Source organism: Setaria viridis, chromosome 3 (genome assembly GCF_005286985.2).
Source record: "Setaria viridis chromosome 3, Setaria_viridis_v4.0, whole genome shotgun sequence".
Lineage (NCBI taxonomy): Eukaryota > Viridiplantae > Streptophyta > Magnoliopsida > Poales > Poaceae > Setaria > Setaria viridis.
In genome coordinates, this window is record NC_048265.2 from 9,132,727 (window position 1) to 9,159,386 (window position 26,660).

A 26,660-nucleotide genomic window follows, 5' to 3' on the forward strand; every position below is an offset into this window, starting at 1 on the left:
AGTCGCCGGCAAATGTGAGCGCCGGGGGTGCACGGTGTTTGAAACACCGTCCACCCCCTCAAGAAAGCTGGCGTCGACTCTGCTTGCGATCTGCGACGACGACCGACGATACCTTCAATTCGAGTCGCTCTCCTCGTGGAAAATGGCTTGCAGGACTCGAGCGCCCTCACATGGATGGCGAATTGGCATTGGCAATGGCGAGGCACGCGCGGATCGCGGCGACCTGCCCGGCGCCCCCTGCCGAGTCCATCACGGGCGGGACGTGCGCGCCATCCGTCACGGCGCCACTGGAGCAGCAGCTAGCGCTACCCCCTTTTTTCTCACCTTCCAGGTGGCAACGCCGTGGCCGTCCGTTCGCTGGCGGCGGCAGATTCGCTGCACCCATCTCCGGAGCAACTTGCTTGGCCGGAGGGAGACAGACAGCGCCTGGCAGTGGCCAGTCGCCAGCTGCCTGCGCTCGCTCCTCGCCCAAGAAGGTTTGTTGCAAATGGTGTACGTGCGCGCGCAGCTGTTTTGGTGCAGCTCCTCTGATCATGTCAGTACGTCACCGAGATGGCCAGCCATGGCGTCGCGCCGTCGCCGAGCGTTCACGTGGCTGCGCAGAGCAAGCAACTGGGCGTTGATACGTCGCGTGACGGGTGAGGAGACGCATGTTTGTGAAGTTCTGGAATGTTCGGAATGGCGATGGGAATGGAATCGGGGCGATCCGGCAGGCGGGCAGCGGCAGGCGGCCAGGCGCCCGTGAACACGAGGGCCGCGGCTCAGCCCAGCCGCCAAATCATGTCCCGGGAGCAAACAAGAGCTCTGCCTCCTTGAGGCCCCCACTCATAATTCTCAAAGCTCAAAGGCCCCGTTCCGGGTCGGGACACGAATGTTGGTGCACGGCCGAAGTCGAAGCACGCGCCTTCAGCGTCGTCCGCCGTCACAACTTCTCTGAACCAGCGAATGCATAACATATCTGCCGGTCGACGGCGAGCCGTGGCACGTACGGACACATGCGGCTCCTCCGATATTTCTGCAGCCGACGCCGCGCGTCGGGCGGCCACGCACGTTTGCGCCGGAGACGCCGAGGCTAGATGGATAGCGAAGGGAAACGGGAAGAAACCCAAACGGGGCAACGGGTGGAAGCCATGGGAGGCAGCGAGGGCAGGGCATCGAGTGGTGGTGCCGAGCGCCGGGGAGCGCGGCGCATTTGGTAGGTAGGTTGATGGGGCTCTTTGCCGTTTTCCGCCGGGTCCCCGTCCGTCCCAGCGCTGGCCCGTGACCGGAGGGGAGAGAGGGAGGCCGGCAGTTAGCTTGCCACCTGTGAAGTTGTGAACTTGTGATGCCAATGTGATTGCAAGCTTGTAATGTTGCAGGACTTGTATAATGTGTCTCGTAAGAAGTTGTGCCCCAACCCCCAATCGAATAATGTACCACCTACCACGTTATGCAATCTAGACTTGGTTCCAACCCACACGGTTGCCGGTTGCCACAATGGCAGCTCCGGGCATTCCGGACATTCCAACTTCTCCGAGGTGTAAAACTGCGGACGAGCCATCCCAAGTGACTGCTTAGTCTGTTGGAAAGAAACAACGGGCAATGTTGTCACTCAAATCGTGCCACACATCACCAGAGTATGGTTAAAGTTGCCAAATCCGACGGCCACTTGTCTCCACTCTTGATTGACCTTGTCAGCACGCTTCAACACCCCCCAACTTGGGACCCCGGGCAATCACTATCTGAGCTTGGTCTTTGCAATCATACAACAACCCGCTCACCTGTAAGATGTCTACAGCTAATACAAACACCACATGCACTGTTCATCAAATTGCCAAAAAAAAAAGGTTAATATAACCTTTCGCGAGCTCAAGCTCTGCCACAATTTAACGACGGATGCCAGAGGACTCACGTTATGCTCCAGCAGTGGCCTGCGGACGCCGGTACAAGACGAACCAGGTTGCCAGTTTAATCACCTGACAGATAGTGTCACGCCTCAGACTAATAGCAAATAATTCGAACCGGTCAGTACAGACATGCCACTTCCTTCCCCCGTGAACCATCAGCAGTTTAGTAGTACGAGCACAGGTAAGCCGCCTTGTCTAGTTTTTCTGGGCTCTGGCAAGTGGCGAGACCCAATGTCTTGAAGATGATTCCTCCAACCGATTCTCACGGAAAGAAGACGATAAAGGAAATGGCAGAGGATAAAACTGTGATATGTTCATGCACAAAAGTAACAAAGAAACAAAGACGACACCTTAAATTCTCTGTGACGTTACAAGCCAGTGCTCCCCACAAATGCACGTGAGTTGGGGGGGCCTGGTCCCGAAGCCATTTTCCTTCTTTCACTCGACCTTGCTGAAGCAGAGACGATGGCCATGGACATCGTTATTTAAACCCCCTTCTTTCCCTCATCAAAGCCACATACTCTATCCCCTGCCTTTCATCATTCCTTCTTTATCTATCGTCTTCCAAACACATACAGACATACAAATACACACACTCTGAAGCTGAACGAGAGATAGATACAAAGTTACAAGCACAAAGATGAGGCTTGAGCTAAAAGGTCTCACCTTCCTGCTGCTTCTTGTCTTGCTTGTTCTTTGCTCCAGCGTTCATCTATGCGATGCAAGGAGCGGCAAGCATTGGAGGCACAGCAGAGCGCCCTCCACCTCTCTGCTGAGGGGAAAAGGGAAAGCAAAGAGCAGTAGTTCCCACAAGCAAAATGGCAAAGGGAATCAGAGTCCATACCAGCAAAGTCCGATCGTGCCTGTCAGCCCGAGTGGAAGCCCTGCTCAGGGCAGAGGAGGTCAGGGTCCAACAATGCCAGCACCAAGCAGTGGAACTGGATACACACTGCCACCACCACCACCACCGCTGCAGCCACCTCCGCCACCGTCGCTACCAGCAGCACCATCACAGGATACAGTCTACAACGTGGTGGATTTTGGAGCCAAGGGTGATGGAGTTACAGATGATACTCAGGTCACCATCACTGCTTTCAAAATACTCTGCTTCCAACTAGGACACTTTTGTCACCTGCATCGCATATTTCAAGTCAGAATTTCTTTTTCCAGGCATCATGGTATACTTAGTTTGTTTTCACAGTTACTATTACTACCCTCAAATGACTGACTCAAGCTAATGTCCATCCGCATAACATCTCACTATAAGAGTTCATCAACTTTACAATGCCCCTAGTATTGGAATTTCAAATAAACGCTCACCCTGTAACATTATTTCACATTGATCACATTTCCTGCAGGAAGTATTCTTAAAAAATAAATGTTTTTAAAATGCTATCATATATTCTCACTAAGCACACTTCAGGACATGATTGCCAAAGCTACTGTTTTCCTTTAGGAAAAATGGTCACATGATATTGTTTGCATGCATTAGCCTTTAAAAATGGTTACGTTACATGCTATTATATCGTTCATTGTTCAAGGTTGGAGTCTGACATCACAGTACAAGTGCATATGGAGCCACAACCTAGATTTATTTTTCTAAGATTGTTCTTTTTCCCACATGATTGGGTGCATTTCTGGGAAGGCATACACATCATGCTAGACACTGCATTTTGGGGTCGAAGGAAATGGACACCACGTAATGACACTGCATTTCCAAAGAATATGTCAATCCCTAAATTCAGTATGGACATGGGAGATATCGAGTCTTTTTGTCTTTCTGTGTCCTTGCTTTTTCACGAGCATAAAGAATTTTATGCTGAACTGAAATTAGAACTTATGTCATCACCTGAGAAATTACCCTAGTTCTATCACCTAAAGTTAACCAGAGTAAAACATATTATAGAATAATATAATAATTTAGCCTTCTCTATTTAGAGTAACACATATATGCTGATAATCATGCGCAGCGCAGTAAAAGAAACTTCCAACAGCAACGGGAATCTGAGTGTACACTTGTGATCACTGCTAATGATATAATGAAACTGAGCAGCGCACATTCCCAATGAGCTGAACTAAATAATTGCAATATATATACAGGCTTTTGAAGCAGCATGGGCAGCAGCATGCAAGGTGGAGGCATCTACGGTTCTTGTACCATCTGAACTCGAGTTTGTCGTTGGCCCAGTCTCATTTTCTGGGCCTTACTGTAAACCAAACATTCTATTCCAGGTAAATATACTTCAGAACCCTAACATGTGTCCTTATATAACAAGATATAAGGCTTGTACTTTTTTTCCGGCCATATCGCACTACTTGTGAAACTACATATATTAACCACCACAGAGTTTTATCCAATAAAGAACATATACGTAGTTTTGCGCTCTTTGTGCACCTTCCTAATTCTACACATTGCAGTTTCGACTTTCAAGTCAACAGACAGATTGGCTTAGTGTTTCCTGAAACTAACTAAATATTTCGACTTAGCATGTCAGTATCGTCTGCTTTTGCTGTTTCATTATACACCTTAAAACATATTAATGAATGTATGTTTGTTTGCCAAAGAATGTGAAATAAAATGAAGAGCTCTATACTCTATCCCTGACCTCGTTACAATCAGAATGGGCAAATCACGCAACAAAGCATAATCAAAATGAAGAACAAAGTACATAAGCAAAAAATACTAGTACTAAATGACATGTTTTAATTGTGCAGCTAGATGGAACTATTTTAGCTCAAACTAGTGCAAGAGTGTGGGGTTCTGGTTTGCTTCAATGGCTTGAGTTCACGAAGCTAACTGGAATAGCAATCCAAGGCAGTGGTGTAATAAATGGCAGGGGGCAAGAATGGTGGACCTACTCAGATCCAAATGATGATGACGACAACGATGCAGTAAGACCTGATCATCTAACAACATCCTACTTATAGATAAGTTTTTTTTATGGATACTTATAGACAAGTTGAAAGTAGACAAATTTAATTGCTTACCTGGGTGCTTTCCAACAGTTCAGAGTGGAGCTAGACAAGATGCCACAAATTAAACCTACGGTAAGTAGACTACTATTACAGCACTTACCTTTCTTCTAATTGCAAACAAAAAAAATTACAGCTATGGTTTCTTACTCTGATGCAGGCGCTGAGATTTTATGGCAGTTCCAATGTCACAGTAACGGGTATCACGATTGTTAACAGTTCACAGTGCCATCTGAAGTTTGATAGCTGTCAAGGAGTCATGGTTCATGATTTAACCATCTCTTCCCCTGAGAATAGTCCCAACACTGATGGAATACACCTGCAAAACTCCAGAGAAGTCAACATTCACCACACCAACATGGCTTGCGGTAATGCTCATAGAATTCATATCAAGCAGTTACTCAATAGTTCTAAAAGAAGTAGTTACTCAATAGTTCTAAAAAAGTATTTACCCGATACGGCCAGCCATTTGTGCTCATTAAACTAGTTTACAAGAATTAGTTAAAAAGCCACCTCATGTAGTATATAGATACAAAGACATTCTGCTAACCAGTCACTTTAGATAACTGCAGAACTTCTAAAAAAGCAATATTTTCAGGACTAAGGGAGCAAGCTCAAAAACACTAGCAGGACCTGGATTATCGACAGATTTCTTCTAAAAGTAAAACTTGTTATTAACAATGAATTTTGTGCCTTGTGCAATGCAGGTGATGACTGTGTTTCCATACAGACAGGATGCAGTGACATAAACATACATAACGTGAACTGTGGACCAGGCCATGGGATCAGCATTGGTGGTCTAGGGAGGTACAACACAAAAGCATGTGTATCCAACGTCACTGTAAGAGATGTCAACATGGTTAAAACAACGAATGGGGTCAGAATCAAGACTTGGCAGGTAAGCATAACCTGACAACTCCAGAGCTTTTCATCCACCAAGTACAGCTACACTCGCCGAGCTAAACGTGCTGACATCTTGATGCAGGGTGGTTCCGGGCTGGTTCAGGGTATAAGGTTCTCAAACATACAGGTCTCAGAAGTTCAAACGCCTATCATAATAGACCAATTCTACTGTGACAAAACAACGTGCAGAAATCAAACCTCAGCAGTGGCGGTTTCAGGTGTTCAGTATGAGAACATCAGGGGGACTTTCACAATTAAACCGGCCCACTTTGCGTGCAGCGACAGCTCGCCTTGTTCAGAGATCACTCTTACCGGAATACAACTCAAACCCCTGATAGTGCCGCAGTTCCACCTGTACAACCCCTTCTGCTGGCAAGCCTTTGGAGAACTGTACACCCCCACCCTCCCTCCCATACCTTGCTTGCAGATCGGCAAACCAGCAGGGAACAGCGTGCTGTCCGATGGTGACCTTTGCTGAAATGTTGGGCCTCTCTGAAAAGAAGTGGAAGTACCTTAATCCGGGAAATACTGTTGTTGTTCATCAGTTAAGGTGGTCGTCGTGATTCTTCCGACCCCTTTGCACAATGCCGTGTATTGTGCATATATGCAACTATTGTCAGGAATCAGGATATGGCTTCCATGGGCCATGGCACGTGCCAACTCCCCTCTTGATAGGAAATATAGGAAGTCGGTGATATAGGTAGTGTTTGCCCAGCGTTTCCAGTGATGTATCATGCATGCGTTTGAGATGCTTGAGGGAAAAACATAGGATCAGTAGGCTGTATCCCCCTTTATACCGGAATGTACATACAAATACTAGTAGAAAAGCCTCGTTCACTCTCCAGACTATCGCTGGGCGACAGATCGAATTATCCGCTGTTCGGTTTGGGGATCACAGCAGCAACTGGCAACTCAAGGTCAGGGACTGAACTGAACACAAACCCCCTTTTCACTCGGCGCTATCGAAGTATCGATGTAAAATGTATCACGCATGAGTGATGTAGACCAATCGAAGCGGGAGACGGGGAGAGGATGCTAACCGGTAGCGAGGTGGCCGTCGGCAGCGGCTGCGGCGTAGCAGCTGCTGAAAGGGTCGGAGCTGCTGAGGGTACGATACGGAAGCGCCACGCGAAGAGGCGGAGGAGCGTGGAGGCGCGCTGTCGGCGCCGCCCCCCAACCCCAAGCGCGTCGCGATCTGTCCCGTCTCATCTAGCCAACCGGCCAACTCCAGTACCGCCCGCGTAGCAGCACCACGCGGCTGAGCTTGAAGCTGTGGCCGCGTGGGAGGCTGGGAAATGGGAGCTGCGCCCGAAAGGCGCTCGACTAAATGCGTAGGCGCGCGGAGGAAGAGGATGCTTTCGACCATCTCTCATTTCATTTTGTTGCGAGAATTCCGGCCCACTGGAGTGACTACCGATGGGCCCTGTCAAAACAGGCCAACAACATTGGCTGATGGTCTTGCTTGCCTTGCGTTTTCAGAGACCCTCATTGGCAAATAGTTAAATGTCCCCAAATTGGTTGGTTGTGCCGTTCCGCTATGTCGTGCTGTTGTGTGCTATCGTCGATCTGTTCTATTCCGCCAAATTGGTTGTTCTTCGTGACCCACCCTCTGCCTTCGCTGTGCCGTGTCTGCTCTTCCGTCGCTCAGTTCTCGGCTGTGACGGAATTGGTTGTCAGGTTGCACAACACTCTACCTAGCAAAGTTTTATTGATGCATCGAGGCTATGTACAACGTCACACCAGCATCACCTCACCTCTCTCCTACCATCATACAGCTCGCCGCCCCCCAAACTTTTCACTCGTACGACACGGGGATGTAGGCGTCGTAGGTGCACCTCCTCCGCGCGGACATGAGCGCCGTCAGCTTCCGGTTGCAGAGCTCGAACCGCGCCGCCCGTTCGTCGCCGTCGGGCTCGGACGCCGCGGGAACCCTGCTGCCGGCGGGGGCGCGGAGCCCCAGCTGCCGCTGCAGCTCGGCGAACTCCTCGGCTCGCCGCACCACGTGGTCGTAGCAGATGTACCGCCCGCCGGCCGTGCCGTTCATCTCCTCGTACACGCGGACGTGCGCCTCCGCTACCCTCTCCACGTTCGCGGTGGCCAGCAGGCCTTCAGCCAGCATGGCGTGCGCTCCTGCGGAAACACACACACGCACAGATAACGTAAATGTGGTGAACTCGAGTTACTATGATCATCAAGAGACGCTCTTGATCTGCAAAAGAAACGGTAGAAGGTACGGCGTAGCCAGCTGCGGCTAAGGTAGTTCACTGGACTGACGATGCCACGATAGCAGTAGTAGAGTCACCTTTGAGGTAGGCAATGGATGGAGTAGGGTTCCGCCTCCGGAATCCTGGCCCTGTTACGAGTGCAGGGCATACGGTCACTAGCTTCAGGTCTGTTCCCCGTGCCGCCCTCCATGCCGCCTTTTCCGCCATCGTCTTGCCGAGTGAGAACCAGAGCTGCAAATGTTTAGGCCCCACCATTAACATTATGGTATCGTGTGTTCAGTAAAATTGCGATTGTTTCTTCACATTGTGTAGCTATAAGAATGGGGTGCTATTCAATACAGTCGTTGTCTTTGCTATGTTCCTACTTACCTTGTTGTCGCGACAGAGGCTCTCGTCGCTCCAACAGTTCTCGTCAACGGTGGTTGGGAACCTGCGGTCACGAGCGTAGTTTTGCCTCCAGACACATGCCAACAGCGACGAGGTGAAAACGCACTTCCTCACGGACTCCGTCCTCACACATGCTTCAACCACGAGCTCTGCTGCTTTGGCTTCCAAACGTGCCATGTGTTTCTGTTGACTTTGACATTCAGAAGTTAAGTAAAGCCACACATTTTGACATCACAGTTACAGCTCTTGAAGCAATTTAGAATAATAATTCTAATAATTAATAATATACATACAAGATGCTGATTGTGAAACCTGAATAATGTTAAATGTTAAAACATCAGGCATTTTCCATTCTTAAGATCACATAATTGGGAATTGCAAATAAGTTGCCTAGATTAGTTTAGTTTACTATGTATTAATTTTTCCTTTTTGTGGCTGAGAACATCATAGACAGATTCTGCTATCCTTGACATTTTTCAATATTGTAGCAATGGCATTACTATCTCTAGCAAGTGCACTTCAGCTACTAGTCATAGCCTCATGCCATCTATAGAAGTAATACTTTATAATTCTAGTTGCAAACGATGGCTTTGCTTGGCATATTGATGTGCTATGGTCCATGTGATTATGACTGCCCAACTAGCAATCATGCCTTGAACACTGGCTCCTGATCATGGTGGAGGATCGTTGTGCTTATCTAGTTGTGCATATAACTTAGTAGAAAGTTCGTGTGTGCAGAAAAATCAAGACCAATGGGATTTCTGCAATGTAAAGGCAAATCTTTATCTCATGATTATACAAAAGATCTAAGAGGCACCTTGTAAAAGGCAGCTGCAAAAGTAAAATATATTTGGTACGGAATGACAATAAAGGACAAATAGACCACCTAACTAATGGGTTTCATTGAGTCATTCTTGACTTAAAAGCTGTTCAGTGACGACACTATTAACCACTACAGCTGAAAAGGGGGAGGCATCCTCAAATGTTCATACTTTTTTGTCAACAAGATGAACTTTCCACTGCAAACCGAAAGAGTAATTGGATGCCTTTCATGTCTATGTTCAAATGTTAAAGAGGGCAGCAACTGATACACAGGTTACATATATATGGGTATAGAGCATGCAGACTTCATTTTGAAGTTAGATGCTTTGGAATCTCATGCCAGAAAGATGTTTCGGAATGTATATTTCTAATCCAGCTTAAATAAATATATAGAGATGTGTGACATGTATAAAGAAAGAGCTGCATCAATATCTATGATGAGGCTACTAAAGTAAGGGGTGGCAGTGGCAACATCAGACTTGGTCTAATGAAGTCTTCACGGTACCAATCTTAGTGGATTTGGTAGTTGCACTATGGAACACTTACACAAGAATATAATAACAGCAAACTTGCAACCGATTAAAGCTTACATTTGAACAAATATATTTAATTCGTTTCCAGCGTCCAGGTGTATTTTTGCAGTTGCTAAACATTTACCTAACACCAGTAGTAGGTATCCTTTGGGCCAAAAGGACATCAGGCTGGTTATCACCTCTGAGAGGTCAAACGCTGACAAAGCCTTCTGTAAATCAAACCGTGGTAGTCTCAGGAAAGTTCTAAAACAATGGTTGATGGTAGGATTCACCATCCGAGGGGAGCATCGTGCCAACCAATGTCTATATGATAGTTAGATTAGTAGTCAGCGTTCCTATATTTAGAAAATCCGGAATCCCCCTGGTTCAGACCTAAATTAGGAAAGATAGCGTGTAGTAATATGCGGCACAGAATACAGATGGCCTCAGTCAAGCCATTTCACGTGACCATTCTAAGGCATGCGTGCCGTCAGCAGTTCATAGTTCATACTGCAAAATTTTGGCAAGGTTGTTCAAAGCCAATCACTAACTGTAACTGACATAGCGATGTAAACTATTAGGTCTGATTTTTTAATCTTTATCATGACATCTGACTGAATTTTTAGCCATGCCTCATGACATATGCCTTTAAAAAAAACTAATGCCAGCAAATCTTTTAATTTAGGTTTCAAGTTGGCATCTACCTAAATTCCATAATGTGCATCTCTAGTATTCCTTGACAAGGATAGTACAAATACTTCTGTGTTAACATACGTTGAGAAGCAGGAGCATAACACTATCAAAAGTTTAAAACCAGATCTCCTAGACAAACAAACAAGGGAGAAATTTATCTAGCCTACCTTTGCGCGCACAATTTCAGGGATATAAATACCAAGTACTCTGTTAAAAAAAGTACTGACAGTATAAACATCAATCCAGGTCGAGTAGCTCACCGTGTAACCGGAGATGCCCCCTGGATCCACAAGTGATGAGGTGTGAAAGACACCAACACAGCCGTCGAAAGCTTCATGCAAGCTCACTGGGTCCATCACATTTGCCATAACAGTCCAAACCCTGTCCCTTCCATTCTCGCCAAACATCTCCATCTCCCGCAGCTTGTCAAGGTCCTCTACGATAGCAAAACAAAGTAAGAAACACATAAAAAGCTAATCTGATTTGACAGAAAGTTCAGTAAGATCATTTTTGTATAAGGAATGCTCCAATTCATGTCAACATGCATAATGAGTAAGAGTAACATATCAAGTTTGGAAACCACACATGGACAGTTGTTAGTTTCTTTTAAACTGTTTGAGGTCATTTTTGGAACTGACAATGAGTCATTATGTGATCAAGCATTGCATGGAGTAAATATAGTTTTTTTTCCCTTGTCACGTTGTTGCTGACTAAGAATTTGGATAAGAACGCATGCAGGCTATGGTCACAACTGTCCTGTCCCAAAAAGATGAAACTGCCTCTACACACCTCAAAGTAATCAAGTTGGAATATTATGTTCCCAAAAGGGCAAACAATCAGCGACCACTTTTATTTTCCATTTAACATAACCCAAACAAGCATTATGAAATACCATAGTAATCAAGAACTCATTTTGAACGCAATATCTAAAAATTATAATATATGGTCATGTTCTCTGGTACGACTTTTCCTCTTTTCTGTACATAGCAAGCGTGCGGATGCATATTTATTGAAGGAGGGGAAATATGCAGGCTTCATAGAACATTAGAGAAGAGTACAACACCAAAGGAGAAAACAGGAAAGAGAACATCATGTCACACTAAATGAAGTCAATTTTACTAGAGAATAACGTCTAAAATCACCACCCCCTTAAAGAAAAAACTTATTCACAGATACAACACAAAATGATATTTGGAAAACCTTTTTTTTCATAAATGTCTCTGTGTGTAACTTGCCCCATGGTCAACCCTATTTGGCAAGCAATTAGAAGTAACAAGGCAGGGACAAGACACGATGCATCATCAATCAATTAGTATCAAATTAATTGTCTTAATGGTCCTTTCAGTGAGGTGGTAAGATGAGGTGAACTTATCAGTGCACTATTAATAAAGAAGACAACCTTATAAGAAATGCAACTCCTATGCTCCCCATTGGTTCCAAAGAAAAGGCTTGTATCTGCTACAAGGCAATAGCAGTTTATTGCAAGTGAACAAAAATTTAGGAATACAATTTGGTTTATACAAGCCTAGAATAGTTGACAAAGCATTTACTGATGTTCTTGATGCAGCCTTGGGCAAAGTTGATTAGTATATAGTGACATGTTCTACACCGGGACGAAGCCAGGCTGTTTTTATGGTGTCCTAGGACACCAATAGGTTTTGCTTATCTCTATAGAAATGAATGTTTATTGGTGGTTATTAGATAAGATGATATTATGATGCCATAGAGGTGACGCCAATGGCTCGTTTGCCTGGATCCGCCCCTGGTTCTACGTCACTGGAAACAAAATAAACCTAAGAAACATGGCGTCCCCTTAAAAGGAGTGAAATGGTGGGAGAAGTATGGGACATCTCTTTTCCATGACTAGGCAGACTCCTGACGTGCAAAAAGAGTGCCAGGTTCAGTTTGATCGTAACTTCGTAAGGGCTACGCAGATTTCCTGTGGTCCAGGAAAGCTTCGTTGGTGAAATATCAAGTTATCAACTACTACAAGTGATGTGGTCATATGCGTGGACCAACTATGATGCAACGTTCAACTAAAACTGCATAATTGCAGGCTTGCAGCAGAAAACCATGTACGTAGAAGTCAGCATTTAGACACATCACTGCTGGTGACCTAATTGGAACGAAAATGGGCATATGTTGTGTGAATATATGGTTTCCTATCACCAAACGTGGAGGCACTAAGTATCATTCGTGCAAAGTGCAAACCCTCTTTATTACCAGGTAGAAAATTATGGGAATGTAATCGCTGAAAGGTCTCTCAAGCTTGTAGACAGACACCTCGAATGGGGGGTTTTCCACCAACCCACCAGGCAACGCACAGCATACACCGAAGCACACGGATAGAAAATAGGAATTGAATAACACAGACGACGGTCGCCCAGCTACAACAAATATAAGAGCCATTTTTTTGTAAACCTAGGATTAGGACGGGACAAACGGAAGTCAAACACGACCACATTCTAAACTACTAACCTTTACTCCTGAACCTAATTTTTCTTACCGCGACACAAGACAAAAACTTCCGCATTACGGAATTTAACTGAATCAATGAACATCTCGTGGCGGGGAAGGGACTCCTAGTAAAATTTGGCGTATCTACGAAACGATACGAGAAAGTAAAACGACAGCATTGCAGGCAGGAAGGGGCAGTTCACATTCCCAATCGGCCAATCCCAATCAGTGAAAACGATTTCCAGAAACAGTGGGCGGGCAACCAACTCCGCAGACTTCCCACCGCGAAATGCGAGGAGAAACGCAACGCACCCGACGCCCATCCCTGAAGCCCCCCAATTTCTCGAGTAACCGTGACAGACCGACTAACCTTGCGTCTCGAGCGCGAGGCGGACGTTGTACCCGTGGCGGAGCAGCCGGTCGACGACGGCGAACCCAACGAAGGACGTGCCACCGGTGACGCACACGGTGCGCGCCTCCGCACCGGCGGCCTCCTCGGGCCGGGCCGCGCGCTTCGCCGCGGCGCCGCCCGACCTCCGGGCGCCGAAGCCCGCGCCGCCGTGGAGCAGCAGCGCGGCGCGCATCTCCTCCACCTCGGCCTCCAGGCTCTGCGTGCTCCGCAGCACCCCCATGTCCCCCGCCTCCGCCTCCGCTAATGCCCTCCTCCTGGCCTTGTCCTGCCTTGGCGCCCCCGCCTCGCCGTGCCGTGGAGTGAATGCCTCCTCCTCAACAGAGTGGTGGTGGGCAAGAGCGTCGCGTACTCTGCTCTCGGGATTTTGTGCCCCTGTGAACTGTGATCGGTGGGTGGAGGGTCGCGCGTGAGGCGTGGATATATAAAGCTGGCCTTGTTTGTGGCCCGCCCGCCTGCGCCCGGTTGCCGTTGCTGCCACACTTGGCTCGCGCGAGCCGTGTCACGCATCATCATCGTCGGCTCCGGCTGAACCGGCGGCGTGGGCTGCCTAGCTTACTTGGGACGCTGCGTCCCGCTCGGCTCGGCTTGGCTTGATCCGTGCGTACAAGTGCAACGACGGTTGGGTTGGGCCGTTTGGCTGGTACGGATAACCCGAAATGTCTCAACCAAAGGGAAAAAAAAGGGCATGCGTTACCGCTAGCACTCACGTAATCACGTCCCCTTCGTTCGAAAAGGGCGTTTAAAAAAGAAACGTTTCACTTTTCACCTGATGCCGTGTGGTAAGATGAGCCATCCAAAATTAACCGAGCTTCACGTTTCGCCAGCTGCCCCGTTCGCCGCTTGTCTCCGTCCCGAAAGTCTCATGCGATTGGCGTGAGAGAGGGAGTGAGGGAAGTGCAGGGTATTAGAACTTAGAGGTGTGATCTTCCAGAAGGAAGCCGTGCTGGAAACAAAGCAAAGGCGCCCTCCCTGATGTTTCCTAATGTTCACTTTGCTCATATTTAAGCAAGTTGGGAAAAAGAAAGGGGCGACGGAGTGGTTAGGAAACCGAACACATGTGCATATTTCTTCGGAGAGCCTTCATTCCTTCAACACGTGCTGCGGCGAGCATTTGGTGCGCGGCGCCATTCCTTTTGACCCGGGGATTGTCGAAGCAGGGAGAGTCCAATCACCAGCCTCGCGCGGCTATTGACAATCCACCTGCAACAGCCGCTTTGCAGAATTGCAGCTTACAGGTGGCCCTTTGCAGCCGAGCGGCCCGAATCTTTGATCCCCGTGACATGGTTTCCTATCAGCCGGTAAGCGTTCCGGTTCGGGCGTTGAGCTCAATCGCCGGCCGGCTCCAGCCGATTTCTTGCTGCGCACCGGCGGTCGGCCGCCGCAGGTGGGCCAGGTGTCCTGGTAATCTGGATTTTCCGTGGGAAGTGATGGGCCCCGCTTTATCGGAAAGCTCCTCCATGGATTAGATCCTTCGTGTACTCAGCGGCCGCCGGCCAAAAGCCGTGGGATCTTAGGAGGAACGGATTTCTCTGACGACAGTGCTTGGACGTTACATCTTACATCACCCACGCCTAAAAAGGGCTTATCTGTAAAGCAACGATTCAACCTGAAAGAGGAGCCAGAGAAGAAAAAAAAATCATGCGGGCACAAGCATATACACGTTCACGCCTGGTAGGGAAAAAATGGGCACGACATGACTGCGATACAAGATAACTACCAGCAGTAGCAGCCTCTGTCACGGAGCACCGGATCGGAGAAGAATGCAAAACGAACAGCCAACGGAAACACAAACTTGAAGCTCACGCTCAGTGCCTTGCGACCCAGGGCAATGCCAATGCTTGCTACCCGACGACCCGATCGACCCAGTCATCCACTCAGCCAGCCTGCATTTCTAATCGGAGGCCGAATCCGCGGGGGTGGGAGAAGCGGATTTGTCTAAGCAAAGTGCTCCGATGTTACGTCATTTGTGACTCTTTGAGTGCGAGCCAGTACGAGTGTGTTTGGTAGAGCTTTCAGAGCTGATTCTCGGTTGAATCTAGTAGGAGCTCCGCTAAACAATTTTTCAGAGAGAAGTGATTCTCTGGTGATTCTGTGAAGTGATTCTCTGAAATGAACTAAGAGGCTGAGAGCTGAAAAAATAGTTTCTCCTGATCCTATGAAATGATTCTCCATCCTGATTTTAAGAGTTCATGCTACAAAATAAAAGAGAATTACTTTCGACCCCAAAATTACTTCTTTAAGAAAATTAGCTCCCATAAAAAATCATAATCAAATTAAGCTACCAAACTGACACTAAGGGGTAAACTTTAGTCCCTATCACATCGAATGTTTAGATACTAATTAGGAGTATTAAATATAGACTATTTACAAAACCTATTACACAGATGGAGGCTAAACGACGAGACGAATCTATTAAACCTAATTAGTCCATGATTTGACAATGTGCTGCTACAGTAACCATTTGCTAATAATGGATTAATTAGGCTTAATAGATTCATCTCGCCGTTTAGCCTCCATTTGTGTAATTAGTTTCGTAATTAACTCATATTTAGTCTTTCTAATTAGCCTCCGAATATTCGACGTGAGACGGACTAAACTTTAGCTCAGGATCCAAACATCCCCTGACAATGCACGCACGACGATTTCTTCTACACCGGACTTGGTCTTTCAGTTGAGATGCTAAATCTGTACGCAACGCTGAAATTCTTCGTGGAAGGGAAGGGGCGAGAGACAAGTTCCTGTGGGCGCAAGCACAGGTCTTATGCCTGGTCGATTGTAAAACGGAAGGCGTCCACTTTTGACACGGTCTGACTGACGACCAGCAGCAGCAGCCGCCGCAGAGATCAGGGGTAGAATGCAAACGCAAAACAGCCAAAAGCAAAGATGGAAACACGGAAAAAAAATTCTCTGGGTTGATGCAGGAGCAGGGCGCCAACTTCCTGACATGAAAGCCCAATGTTCTGTTTATGAGATGTTGACATGCAACTCATTCATTGAGTCACACCTTACTGAGTACACGAATTCTTCATCTTTTTTCTTTTTCAGAGTTTCGTCTGGAACTTCTATATATCTTCTGGAAAGTAGATAAGCAATGTATTTTTAAAACCCGTAACAACCCATGCACAACATTTTTAAACTCCATCAACATTTGTTGACATTCATCAACATTTTTTTAAAAAAATTGTATTAATTGCCACCAACACTTTTTATATGTACCAACATTTATTTTAACTTTTTTACATTCACCAACATTTTTTGGCTCAACATTTTTTTGACGTTCATCAACTTTTTTTCCGTTAAAAAATATTAAGATAGTTCATCTAAAATGTTGATTTTTAAAAATACAACAAAACATAGTCATATTGGATTTCATTGTGTTACATTAATTCTCAGGAACACAATAGTTCAAACAGAATTCAACTGATTCAAAACGTATTCACAGTTTGAGAGAAAAATGAGATCAAAGTTTTCAATCAAAAAGATTCCCTCCCTCCCCACCCTTACAAAGGAGCAAAGCAGACATACTCCCTCCGTATAGGAAAAGGAAGTCGTTTTGGACAGCGACACGGTCTCCAAAGCATTACTTTGACTCCTTGTTTTTATAAAAATATTTAGCAAAAAGTGATATATGTATATTTTTATGAAAGTATTTTTCAAAACAAATCTATTTATATGGCTTTCGCATTTCCAAACCCAACAACTTAAAAGTTATTCATGATTTATATTCCCAATGTTTGACCCAAACCTTGTCCAAAACGACTCTCTTTTCCTATACAGAGGGAGTATGTCCAGATCCACCACAACAGTCATGCATGCTCATGGTGCTCTCCACCTCAGATCTCATATGTTGGTTGGAGTTTGCACCCATCTCAGACAACGGATTTCTTCCGGAAGATTAATAGGATTTCCAGTTTCTTCAAACAAAAGACGTGGGAATGGCCGAATGGGGAAGAATCATTGGCCCAGTCTGTTTCGGTCCATGCGGGTGCGGCCCACTCCGTCCAGCCCAGCATTGGTGGTGCAGCCCCATAAGAAAGAGTCAGTCCCTCTCGTAAGCCTGAACTTGTCAGCCCAAGTACCAAGCCGCGCCGAGCGCCGCCGCGCCTCGCCCGAGGCTGATTCCGGCCTAGCTGCATGGGCCGCATGCCGCGGACACGCACCGGCGCACTGTGCAGCTGGGAGCCAAACACCCCCTCACCAACAATGCAACAGTGGTGTGAACGGAGTTAATCAACGATGGTGAGGCACACAAGCGAGCTAGCAAAGGTACCACTCCTACTGTACACAGTACACCACACGAATCGGGGACAGAGCCTAGAGTCCGATCCAGACTGTCTCGCTTAATCAACCCACAAGGGGCGTACGCATCGTGTCGTGTTGTCAACCTGCTGGTGCTGCGTCCGCGAGCTGCTGCCGCCGCCGTCCGCCGGTGCCGCCCGGTGTAAACGGCGTGGGAACGCGCGCGCGCGGGGTCGCGCACCGCCACAAAGCCAGGCGATCTCGCTGTTGGCGTGGGAACGCATCAATGGCAGCGGATCGAGGACGAGATCACCGGATCTCGCCGCTATGCTCAGGAAGCCTAGCAGGTGATTCGCGCGGGGAAGATCGGCGATGGCGACCCCACGAGGTCCGGTAGCCCTCCTGATCACTCGGACAGAAGCAGGCGTGTCTCTTTCCGCTGTAGAGTACAGTACACTGCACACAGCAGCGCACTTTCTCGTTGACAAATCATGGGACTGGGAGGAGCCGCCGGCGGTCTTCGTTCCCAACAGAAAGGGGCCCGGGGCCGGGGCCGGCCGAGACGAGATGAGACTTGGAGTCCAAGGGAATGATCATGCATGCGCTCGCGAGTCTCGCTCTCGCTCTCGCGGTGGGGGCAGGCACGCGAATCATGCGAGTCGTTGTTGATTATCCCATCTCGCGACACCGGTTGTCTTGTCACGCCACCGTAGAGGGGGCGTAGACTTGCAGTCGCCGATGGCAGAGACCGACCGGTGTGGACACGGCGACACGGCGGTGCGGTCTCCTCCGCACTGCTATTTTACTGGCTCGCGCGCGGGATTTTGCAAAGTGAAATGACCGTGCATAATGCGTACAGTACGGCTATATACGCAACTTGCATGCAATATAGAATTATAAAAATTTGATACAGGTGCTGCATGTGTAAAGAGAAGATTATATCAATGACCGGATGAGATGAGATGAGATGAAATCAGAAAAGTGAGAAATCCCACGGAGGGAGGCTCACGGATAATACTGCGCCCATTCACCTGCATCACAAAAAAGTACAAAAACAAAGGCCGTGTTTGATCCTCGGGTTAAAATTTAACCTTTGTCATATCAAATGTTCGAATGCTAATTAGAAATATTAAACATGAGCTAATTATAAAACTAATTGCAGAAGTTCGAGATGAATCTACTAAGCCTAATTAATCCATTATTAGTAAATAGTTACTGTAACACCACATTGTCAAATCATGAACTAATTAGACTTAATAGATTCTCTCGTAAATTAGCTTCCTCTATGTAATTAATTTTATAATTAATTTATATTTAGTACTTCTAATTAACCAAACATCGAGATAGGAGGCCTGTTATCCAAACAGGCCGAAGACTTGCTAGCACTAGTGACCTTCTGGAAGGCCTGCCCCACCGTGCCATCCCCACCATTCAAACGTCCCCGGTCCCCCACCCGCGCCTCCTTTATAAACACCGGCCTCTTCTTATCCCCCGCCGTCTCCCCTCGGTCCTCGTTCCCTTCCCCACGATTCTCCCCGCGCGCCACGCAAAAGCGTCGTCGGAAAAAGCTCGCAGTCGCAGCCATGGAGGTGAGAATCCCCCAAATGAAAGAGCTACAAGGACCCATCGCCGCGCCGCCTGCCGACACGCCCTCGCCGCCGCCGGCGCCCCTCGACGACGCTCCAGTCCCGCTTTCCTCCGGCGAGGAGTCGTCCGACGACGAGGATTTCGAGTTCGAGTTCCCGTTCGTCAGCAGGGAGTCCCCCGCGGGCACCGCCGCCCCGGCCGACGAGCTGTTCGCGGACGGCCGGATCAGGCCGTTCTACCCGGTGTTCGGGGGCGTTGTCAGCGGCGGCGTCGGCGGATGCGTCCATGCATCAGCTGGAGGCCACGACGGCACGGCGCGGTCCGTTCCAGTTCCGGCAGTGGCGCCGCGGGTGAGGGGCCAGCTAGGGCGGCTCTTCCTAGAGGAGACCCGCGCGCGGAACTCGTCCACCAGCTCCACGGCGTCGACGGCGTCGTCGTCGTCGTCCGCGGCGACGGACGACGACAGGGCGGACGGCCTGGAGGGCGCGGCTCCGGAGAGCTACTGCGTGTGGAGGCCGGGCTCGGCGTCTTCCGCGTCGCCGGCGTCGTCCCCGCGGCCGCCCAGGAAGAGCGGCTCCACGGGGTCCATGGCGCGGTGGCGCCGCATCAGCGACCTCGTCGTCGGCCGCAGCCACAGCGACGGCAAGGAGAAGTTCCTATTCTTCGCCGCGCCGCCGCACGAGCAGGCGCCCAAGGACAAGGACAAGCCCAAGCCCAAGCCTTCCCCGGCGCCGGCGGGCGGCAGGAAGCCCACCCCCGTCACCACGGAGGTCGACACGGTGACCGCCGCCCACCGGATAGCGTACCTCTCCAAGGGTGGCGGAACCGCCGGCGGCACGCCCCGGCGCACGTTCCTGCCCTACCGGGAGGAGCTCGTGGGCTTCTTCGCCAACGTGAACGGCGTCAGCCGGAGCCACCAGCACCCCTTCTGACTTCCCATGCGCGGACAAATTATTCAGTTACGCTGATCTGATTTGAAAATTGAATATTATTATTGAGTTTTGGGGTTTGGAACCAACCATCTCGAGTCAAAATTATACTATGCGTGATCAGTGCTTCAGTGGGAGTTATCGTTAATGATGGGGGTTAGGAATTGATTTCACCTGGGAGATGCTTGTGGGTGTGAACAACAGTGTAGAAGCAGCCGGGGCCACTGGGCCATGGCCTTTTTCTCGACCAAGTGTGAACGCCTAGTGGTGGGCCTGGTGGCGTGAGGAGCACCTCAATTAATCGGCATTAATCCGCGATCAACACCCCTGTTTGGTTTGCGATTTTCAGCTGATCCAACAGTAGCTCTCGTGCCATCAACTGCTTTGTTCTGCACCTGAGCGAGCTCTCAGCCACGAGACTGCCCGACGACCACAGCACCTCGATCGACGGCTCGACCCGGCCGCAGGGCCGGCTCAGACCCCATGCAACAGAGGCGACGGCATCCTCGAAGGCCCATAATGTTCGACTCGCTTGAGGGCCCTTAGAGCCGGCCCTGCCCGGCCGGAGGGGGTCGGCACGGCGGCACACAAGAATCCCACTCGGCGACCGACGCGCCCCTCCTGCTTTACGGAATGAACCCCCCGCCACTTTGCGAAAAACCAGTGCAAGCGCGCGCGACGTGTGCGATGGCGGCGATGCGATGCCCGGGCGGGCCGACCAGGTGCCGTGCGTGCGCCGCCACGGCGACGGCGACGGCGACGGCGACACCAGGTGCATGCACACGCACGCATGAACGCAACGCATCAGCCGCGGGCGGCTCCAGGCCGGTCCAGAACTCGTGATCACGAGCACGCGGCGTGCTTGCTATTGCTACCCGACGATGATGTGCGTCCGGGTTCGTGCGGTGTTCGCAATGTCCGGGGACCATGCGCGATCGCGCTGCGACGGAAGGGATGCCTCCTAATGGAGGAACGGGCACCATCCGCCGACGCTGGTACACACACTAGCACGCACCAGCTGGACAGCACGATGAGGAGGCGGCATGATTCGCTCTTCGTTTCTAGCCCGGGCGATCTGAAGCTTCGGTGGTGCCCCGCTGTGTAGCTTTCGCGTCAATCTTGTCTGCTATTATGGCGCTCATGATCCCTAGCTATCTCGGCACCTTTTTTTGAAGTAGTGTTCAGGAAACAAAAGGATGTCAAAATTAACCGATAGGCGATAGCCTCAACTCCCGGTCACTTTGCACAGTACGGTGCGCTGTGCATCCATGGTACGACCTGTGAATAATCCGTGACTTTCTCCGGTTTCATTACAGAGTTTTGGGTTGACGCTCAATAAATGAAGTTGCTTTCAGGTCATCGTCTCCAACGGGCCAACACCAGCTGGCCTGGAAAACATTGAAATCGACGACCGGCACGGACTCAGGCCTTCAGCCATTTCCGCTTAGACTCGCACCGCGTTATATTCTTCCCTGCAAGCTCCGTGCGGTTGTTCTTTTCAGAAATGAAGTGGCATCACAGTCCGTGTTATACTCCCTGTTTATAGCGGCAAAAGGGACGCATGGCGCGGCGCGTATCCGAGCTCTTGGCCGAGCAGCGTCCACAATTGCCACCGGGATCCGGCGCCGGCGAGAGAGAGGCGCCGTCGTCGGCGTTGGACGGCACCGTTTGCTGATCAGCAGCCACCAGCTTTGCCCCCGCGTCAACTTGCTCGATCTGTGGTTTATTTGGCCCGTCAGATCAGATGATAGCCCACCAGTGCCATCCGCCATCTATCTGCGTCAGCTACAGCTGCAGATAGACGACGAGATCACGCGGGAAAAAGAAACAATTCAAGTCCCATCCTTGTTTCGATTCAATGGAGGAAAACTAGCCTTATGCATGCGTTGTCATTCAGACAAACATGTGCCAGCACAGCAGGATGTTCAGATCGTCAAGTCATGTACCAGAGTTTAAGCTGCCTAATACCTAACGTTAGGCTACCGTTTTGACGCGCTGCTACCTTGGCGAGCGTGTTCGATTCAAGTGTTGGTCCTTTCCACTCCTCTCATTCTGGACCAGAAAAATCCATCAGGTCGTAAGCTCGTGTCAATCGCAGCCATTTTCGCAATTCTGCCGTCCATGATCCACCCAACCCGCGCTAACACCAGGGCATCTGAAAATCATTGCTGCCATTGCAAGATGACGCATGGCATCTTGACGTGCCACGGCCGCTAAGCCTCTCTGCTGACGCGAGCGTGATGCGAGTCAAACGCGAACCCTGGAGTCTGAAACTCTGAATGAGCAATTAGTCAAGTCAACGCCAAACCTGGAAAGGCTCCAAACAAATTACAATCCTGTCGTGAATCTTGCAAGCAGAGCCTGGGCGAGGAAAAAGGGCGGTCACCGTTTGGATCGGTTAGGCCTACCGCAGCTTTCGCCTCGATCGTCTCTCCTGGTGTGGCGTAAGGTTAGGTTGGTTATTGCTCGAGGTTGTTGGCGTTGGAAACTCGAGAAAAGGTGACAGGGACAGGCAGTCAGGCTACATGTACATCTCTTCAGATTTCAGGATCAACACCCATCAGGCCATCACCGCTCTCCCATACGCCTGCCGAAACAGGGACGCAACTACTGTGCGCAGCCAACGACACGCACCGAGCACATTCGGATGCCATAAAGCTCGATGCACTTACACACGTGCGGCGAGACTTTCACACCCTGCTGGGGTTCACACTTGAGATGGAAAGCCTATACTGGCCGAGAAAACATCGCTTGCGACTTGCGACCAAGCCGACACGTGTGAGATGCTGGATCGTCGGTTCAGGCCTGGCCTTCGAAACGTTTCAGACGACAGCATGGAGATCATTACATTTTCGAGAATGAGTGTTGATTTTCTCATGTATCAATACACTATAATGTGCATCAGAACGACAGTCACATACAGATTGCATCGACAAACTGTTCCATCAGAAAGAAAATGGATCAAGTTCTGTACTTGCCCGTTTGAAAAGTACGTTGATTTGTAAACCCAACTCAAATTGCTCATGAGAACTGCATAATATCTCATGAAAAAGCTTCGGCCTATAGATGGCTAAAGGACACAGTGTGGTACTGAGATTTGATGCATCTTTAGCCATCTATAGGCCGAAGCTTTTTCTTTCTTTCTATCTTCTCTGTTTTTTTTTTTTGCTACCTGTAGGCTGAGACATTTCCCCCCTACCACATTTCATTATACCACCGTGAGATTTTGTAGTTGCTACTTCAAGGAGGCAGCATCATCTGTGGGAGATTCCAAGCCCGCATCTACTTCTGCTTGCACCAGCGAGTCCCCATGGTTGGAGCCGTCGGCTGACTCCACAGCCTTGTTGGTAATATCATGTTGAACCTCTGATCTCAAGTCACTGGAGACACTTGATGGTGATTTCAAATCCCAGGCCAAACTTTCTTGACCTTGCTTTTCCCATGGCTGTTTTACCAGGAAACTAAATGTGAGCCAACCTCTCTCAAACAAGTCTAACTGATATCACAAAATAATCTAAATTATGCTACACACATGCTACTTTCCCAGCAACCATGGATCATGACCATGCAAGAAGGAGATCTATATTGAGAAACATTTGGTTAGGCAGTCGGTTTTCGAGAGCAAACCTTGGGTTTCGGTGCCATACGGGGTTCCGAGATTGGTTGATCAGGGTTTGGAGGGTCATCATTAATATCCTATATCACAACAGAAAAAAATGGTCATAAAATAATGAAACTACATAGTTCTCTTGTAGGGGCATTAATTGAAGACAACAAGAAATTCAGACATGCCTGGATATCATCTGGCCGCTCACCCCTTTGTATCATTTCCATGATCTGCCAAGTCAAATACAGTGCCGAATTTAAAAGCCAAATTCTGCTCTGTATAAACTTGAAATCACATATACCAAAAATTCCCGTGTTTGAAACATGAAATCACATATACCAAAATTCCAGACTAAATTTTGATTTTTAATATGCTACTACTTGCTTAACAAGGGCAGTGCATACTAAGATGAAGCGGATATCATGATTCTCACGATGCAATAGCTAACCAAAACAAGCATGTTTAAATATCAGCACATATTGAGTGAAATTCCCACTATCCCATGTCCTAAAGTATGCTGCATCACTAGAAGGAGGAAGAAGCCCGCACTGATCAATGGTCAAAGAGCCTTGAGGTTGCAACAGGTACTGGCTGTTTTTCCTTCTTCCAGATCTAGCTATAAAACCCAGCATAAGATTGTTCATTTTTATATCATTTTATCACTAATATCTAAGTCCAGTTTTAGATGAGTTAATCTCTGAGGACCAACATCATGCTAACAGGATTGCTTAAATCATGGATTCCGTAGCACCTAAAAAGTTTGGAACAATTCTACGTTCTGAAGTTCAATTTAATAGCATTGAAGCTATTAGCTATCCACGAAATGAACGCATCACAGACATCTTCAGATATCATGTATGCAGTAGTCTGTAGCGGAGTAAAGATTAAACTTGCAGCCATTTTATTCCCATGTTAGATAGGTAGCTGACCTCCATATATGATTTTGGATGACAAGGCACCACAGGGGCCACAGGTTCTGTCTCAGGTTCAACCCTCTCTATAAAAGAAAGTCGGAATGTAAGAAATAAGGAATCAAGGAAGATAGTCATGAATTAACCTAGAAGATCTGCATTGGCAAACCTGAACCATCCATACACTTCGTGCCAACTTCAGTTTCCTGCTGCAGTGAAGAAAAGACGGTAGTTTAAATTTGCAGCATAAATATCAGTCATACCTGGCCAAAACTATTATGTGTACTTGTGCTGACCTGAGTAATCCTACATGAATGATTAGATACCCCTGACAAATTGCAGGCAAGAGATTAACACAATGAAGTTAGATGTGTCATCATCATGCCATTTAGGGCTGAATGGGAAAGTTCATTCTGAATCACCATTGTTTACAGAGGAAAGCACACACAAACAATGAAATATCACGATAGGATCTACAAATACATCAACCTAAAATTAAACTTGAAGATCATAAAGATATCATTAATAAATGGAGTCTCTTTGCATACCTTGAGACGTGCACGTATTTGCGCTCAAAGAATTAGAAGATGGGCTCTTTAATTCCCACAAAAAAGAGTTTTTAAAGAAAGAAGTCAGAATAATCAGGGAGGGAAAATTCAAGTAGAAAGTGAGAAAGAATCTTACTTGTAACTGTCGAAATGCTTCATCTATTTCATCCACAGTGAGTCCTTTATTTTCAAGGAAAGATCGCCTCTGCCCATCCGAAGAGGTTACTACTTTTGGATGTTTCAGAAAACTAACAGCACTCTGAACCAGATCCTCCCTCATCAGTTCGGTGGATTCAAGAGCTGCCTTTCCTTTTCTTATGTCCCGCTCCATTGTGTCTTGCAAAGTAGTACCATGACTACCTTCAGAGCTTCCTTGGTCTGGATGCAGTTCAACAAGCAGTTTAACACTTGCAGAAAAAAAAAGGCAGTTTGACTTCTGTACAAACCATCACGAAACAGGCATCTGATCTACAAGTAGGAAAATAGCACAGTGGGAACTGGGCAAGTCTATGCTCAATTGCTGAGACTCTAGTGGCGTATTAGTATAGGCTACTAAATGACTAGTTGTTTCTTTTAAGTTTTTAAAGCATATTTCACTTCAAAGGGTTTCACAATGACAATACAGAAGTTGATCTTAAATTCACAAAGACACGATGGTGATAAACACAACCAGCACTCAACCATCGGACAGTTTAGTTGATTTGGAGACCTGAGGGCCTCATCAGTAGCCTAACTGAAGCGAACGATGTGGGGAATTCAATGTTTTGTAAGGGTACACCGTACACATGGCATCAAATATTTGCACTGAACCCATCTCTTGGATGTGCAGTAGCTATCAGCAAGCAGTGTAAATGGATGAAGGTCGAGTAAATCTTCGAACAGGCAATCGAACCCTAACGATTCCATCGCTAGCAATTAGCAGACACAAGCTAAAGAGAACAGAAGATCGAACCTGCCTCCTGCCCCTTCGCTTCTTCGGTCACATCTCCATCCGCAATCGTAGACAAATCTGCCATCGATGCCGTCGGCGACCTTCCCCCAGCAGCCCAGTTACCCGGCAGCAAGCGGCAGGTGGGGATAAGATCGGACAGCAGCTGACGGGAGGAAGACGAACACATGCCACTGACATGTGGGCTTCATCTTGTTTAGCCCGATGGGCCGGTTTCTCGTCTCCATCCACCGCACTAGCCATTTTCTTGCAACAGTGGGCCCTGATTCCTGATATTGGCTGGGCTGTTTACGGGAAGGCCTTTGGATCACTCATTGAGGCCCACCCAAAAATAGGTCGCCATAATCGCTAAAAATTCCGTTCCAATCTTCGACCATTAGCGGTTCAAATCTTCGAGGGCACGGAGACCTCAGCATTTCACAAGGCCTCGCGCTTCTGGAGACCTGTTCACAACATTTTTTACAGGAGAGCCCCCAGATTAGCTTGCAATTACCGGCTCGCTAACCTTGAACCCTCCCCCAAGAAGAAGGCGCCAGCGTTAAACCCTCCCCCAAGAAGAAGGCGCCAGCGTTAAACCCTCCCAGTCGCCGCGAACAATCCCCATCGCCTCATCGCATCGG

The 26,660-nt window shown here is 48.3% G+C and overlaps 4 protein-coding genes and 1 long non-coding RNA gene across 7 annotated transcripts; 2 read left to right on the plus strand and 3 right to left on the minus strand.

Moving 5' to 3' along the window:
* Positions 1-657: 657 nt before the first annotated feature.
* LOC140222352 (uncharacterized) lies at positions 658-6,103 on the minus strand. The gene is made up of 7 exons (XR_011897735.1): positions 5,961-6,103; positions 5,769-5,856; positions 5,010-5,178; positions 4,875-4,929; positions 2,553-3,018; positions 1,892-2,447; positions 658-1,798 (listed from the first exon to the last, which is right to left on the minus strand). It is a non-coding gene; the product is annotated as an uncharacterized lncRNA (long non-coding RNA).
* Positions 2,386-6,606, plus strand: LOC117849933 (polygalacturonase At1g48100). The gene is made up of 7 exons (XM_034731678.2): positions 2,386-2,964; positions 3,987-4,118; positions 4,602-4,778; positions 4,893-4,934; positions 5,020-5,227; positions 5,567-5,757; positions 5,845-6,606. The coding sequence occupies exons 1-7, from the start codon at positions 2,527-2,529 to the stop codon at positions 6,238-6,240; spliced, it is 1,584 nt and encodes a 527-aa protein (XP_034587569.1). The 5' UTR covers positions 2,386-2,526; the 3' UTR covers positions 6,241-6,606.
* An 834-nt stretch (positions 6,607-7,440) lies between these two features.
* On the minus strand, positions 7,441-13,672 carry LOC117849934 (cinnamoyl-CoA reductase-like SNL6). Its single transcript, XM_034731679.2, has 5 exons — positions 13,229-13,672; positions 10,662-10,837; positions 8,357-8,557; positions 8,065-8,218; positions 7,441-7,892 (listed from the first exon to the last, which is right to left on the minus strand). The coding sequence occupies exons 1-5, from the start codon at positions 13,488-13,490 to the stop codon at positions 7,558-7,560; spliced, it is 1,128 nt and encodes a 375-aa protein (XP_034587570.1). The 5' UTR covers positions 13,491-13,672; the 3' UTR covers positions 7,441-7,557.
* Positions 13,673-18,990: 5,318 nt separating this feature from the next.
* LOC117847899 (uncharacterized) lies at positions 18,991-20,114 on the plus strand. Its single transcript, XM_034729200.2, has one exon. It carries the CDS (start codon positions 19,093-19,095, stop codon positions 20,026-20,028), a length of 936 nt encoding a protein of 311 aa, XP_034585091.1. The 5' UTR covers positions 18,991-19,092; the 3' UTR covers positions 20,029-20,114.
* A 2,760-nt stretch (positions 20,115-22,874) lies between these two features.
* On the minus strand, positions 22,875-26,204 carry LOC117850643 (uncharacterized). 3 transcript variants are annotated; one of them, XM_034732500.2, is made up of 9 exons: positions 26,044-26,204; positions 25,228-25,469; positions 25,092-25,137; positions 24,840-24,871; positions 24,713-24,749; positions 24,562-24,629; positions 23,818-23,862; positions 23,653-23,721; positions 22,875-23,470 (listed from the first exon to the last, which is right to left on the minus strand). In XM_034732500.2, the coding sequence occupies exons 1-9, from the start codon at positions 26,105-26,107 to the stop codon at positions 23,261-23,263; spliced, it is 813 nt and encodes a 270-aa protein (XP_034588391.1). In that variant the 5' UTR covers positions 26,108-26,204; the 3' UTR covers positions 22,875-23,260. The 3 variants fall into 3 exon arrangements, with proteins under 3 accessions (XP_034588391.1, XP_034588390.1, XP_034588392.1); XM_034732499.2 differs by having other exon boundaries at positions 24,713-24,752; XM_034732501.2 differs by lacking the exons at positions 24,840-24,871; positions 25,092-25,137.
* Positions 26,205-26,660: the final 456 nt, after the last annotated feature.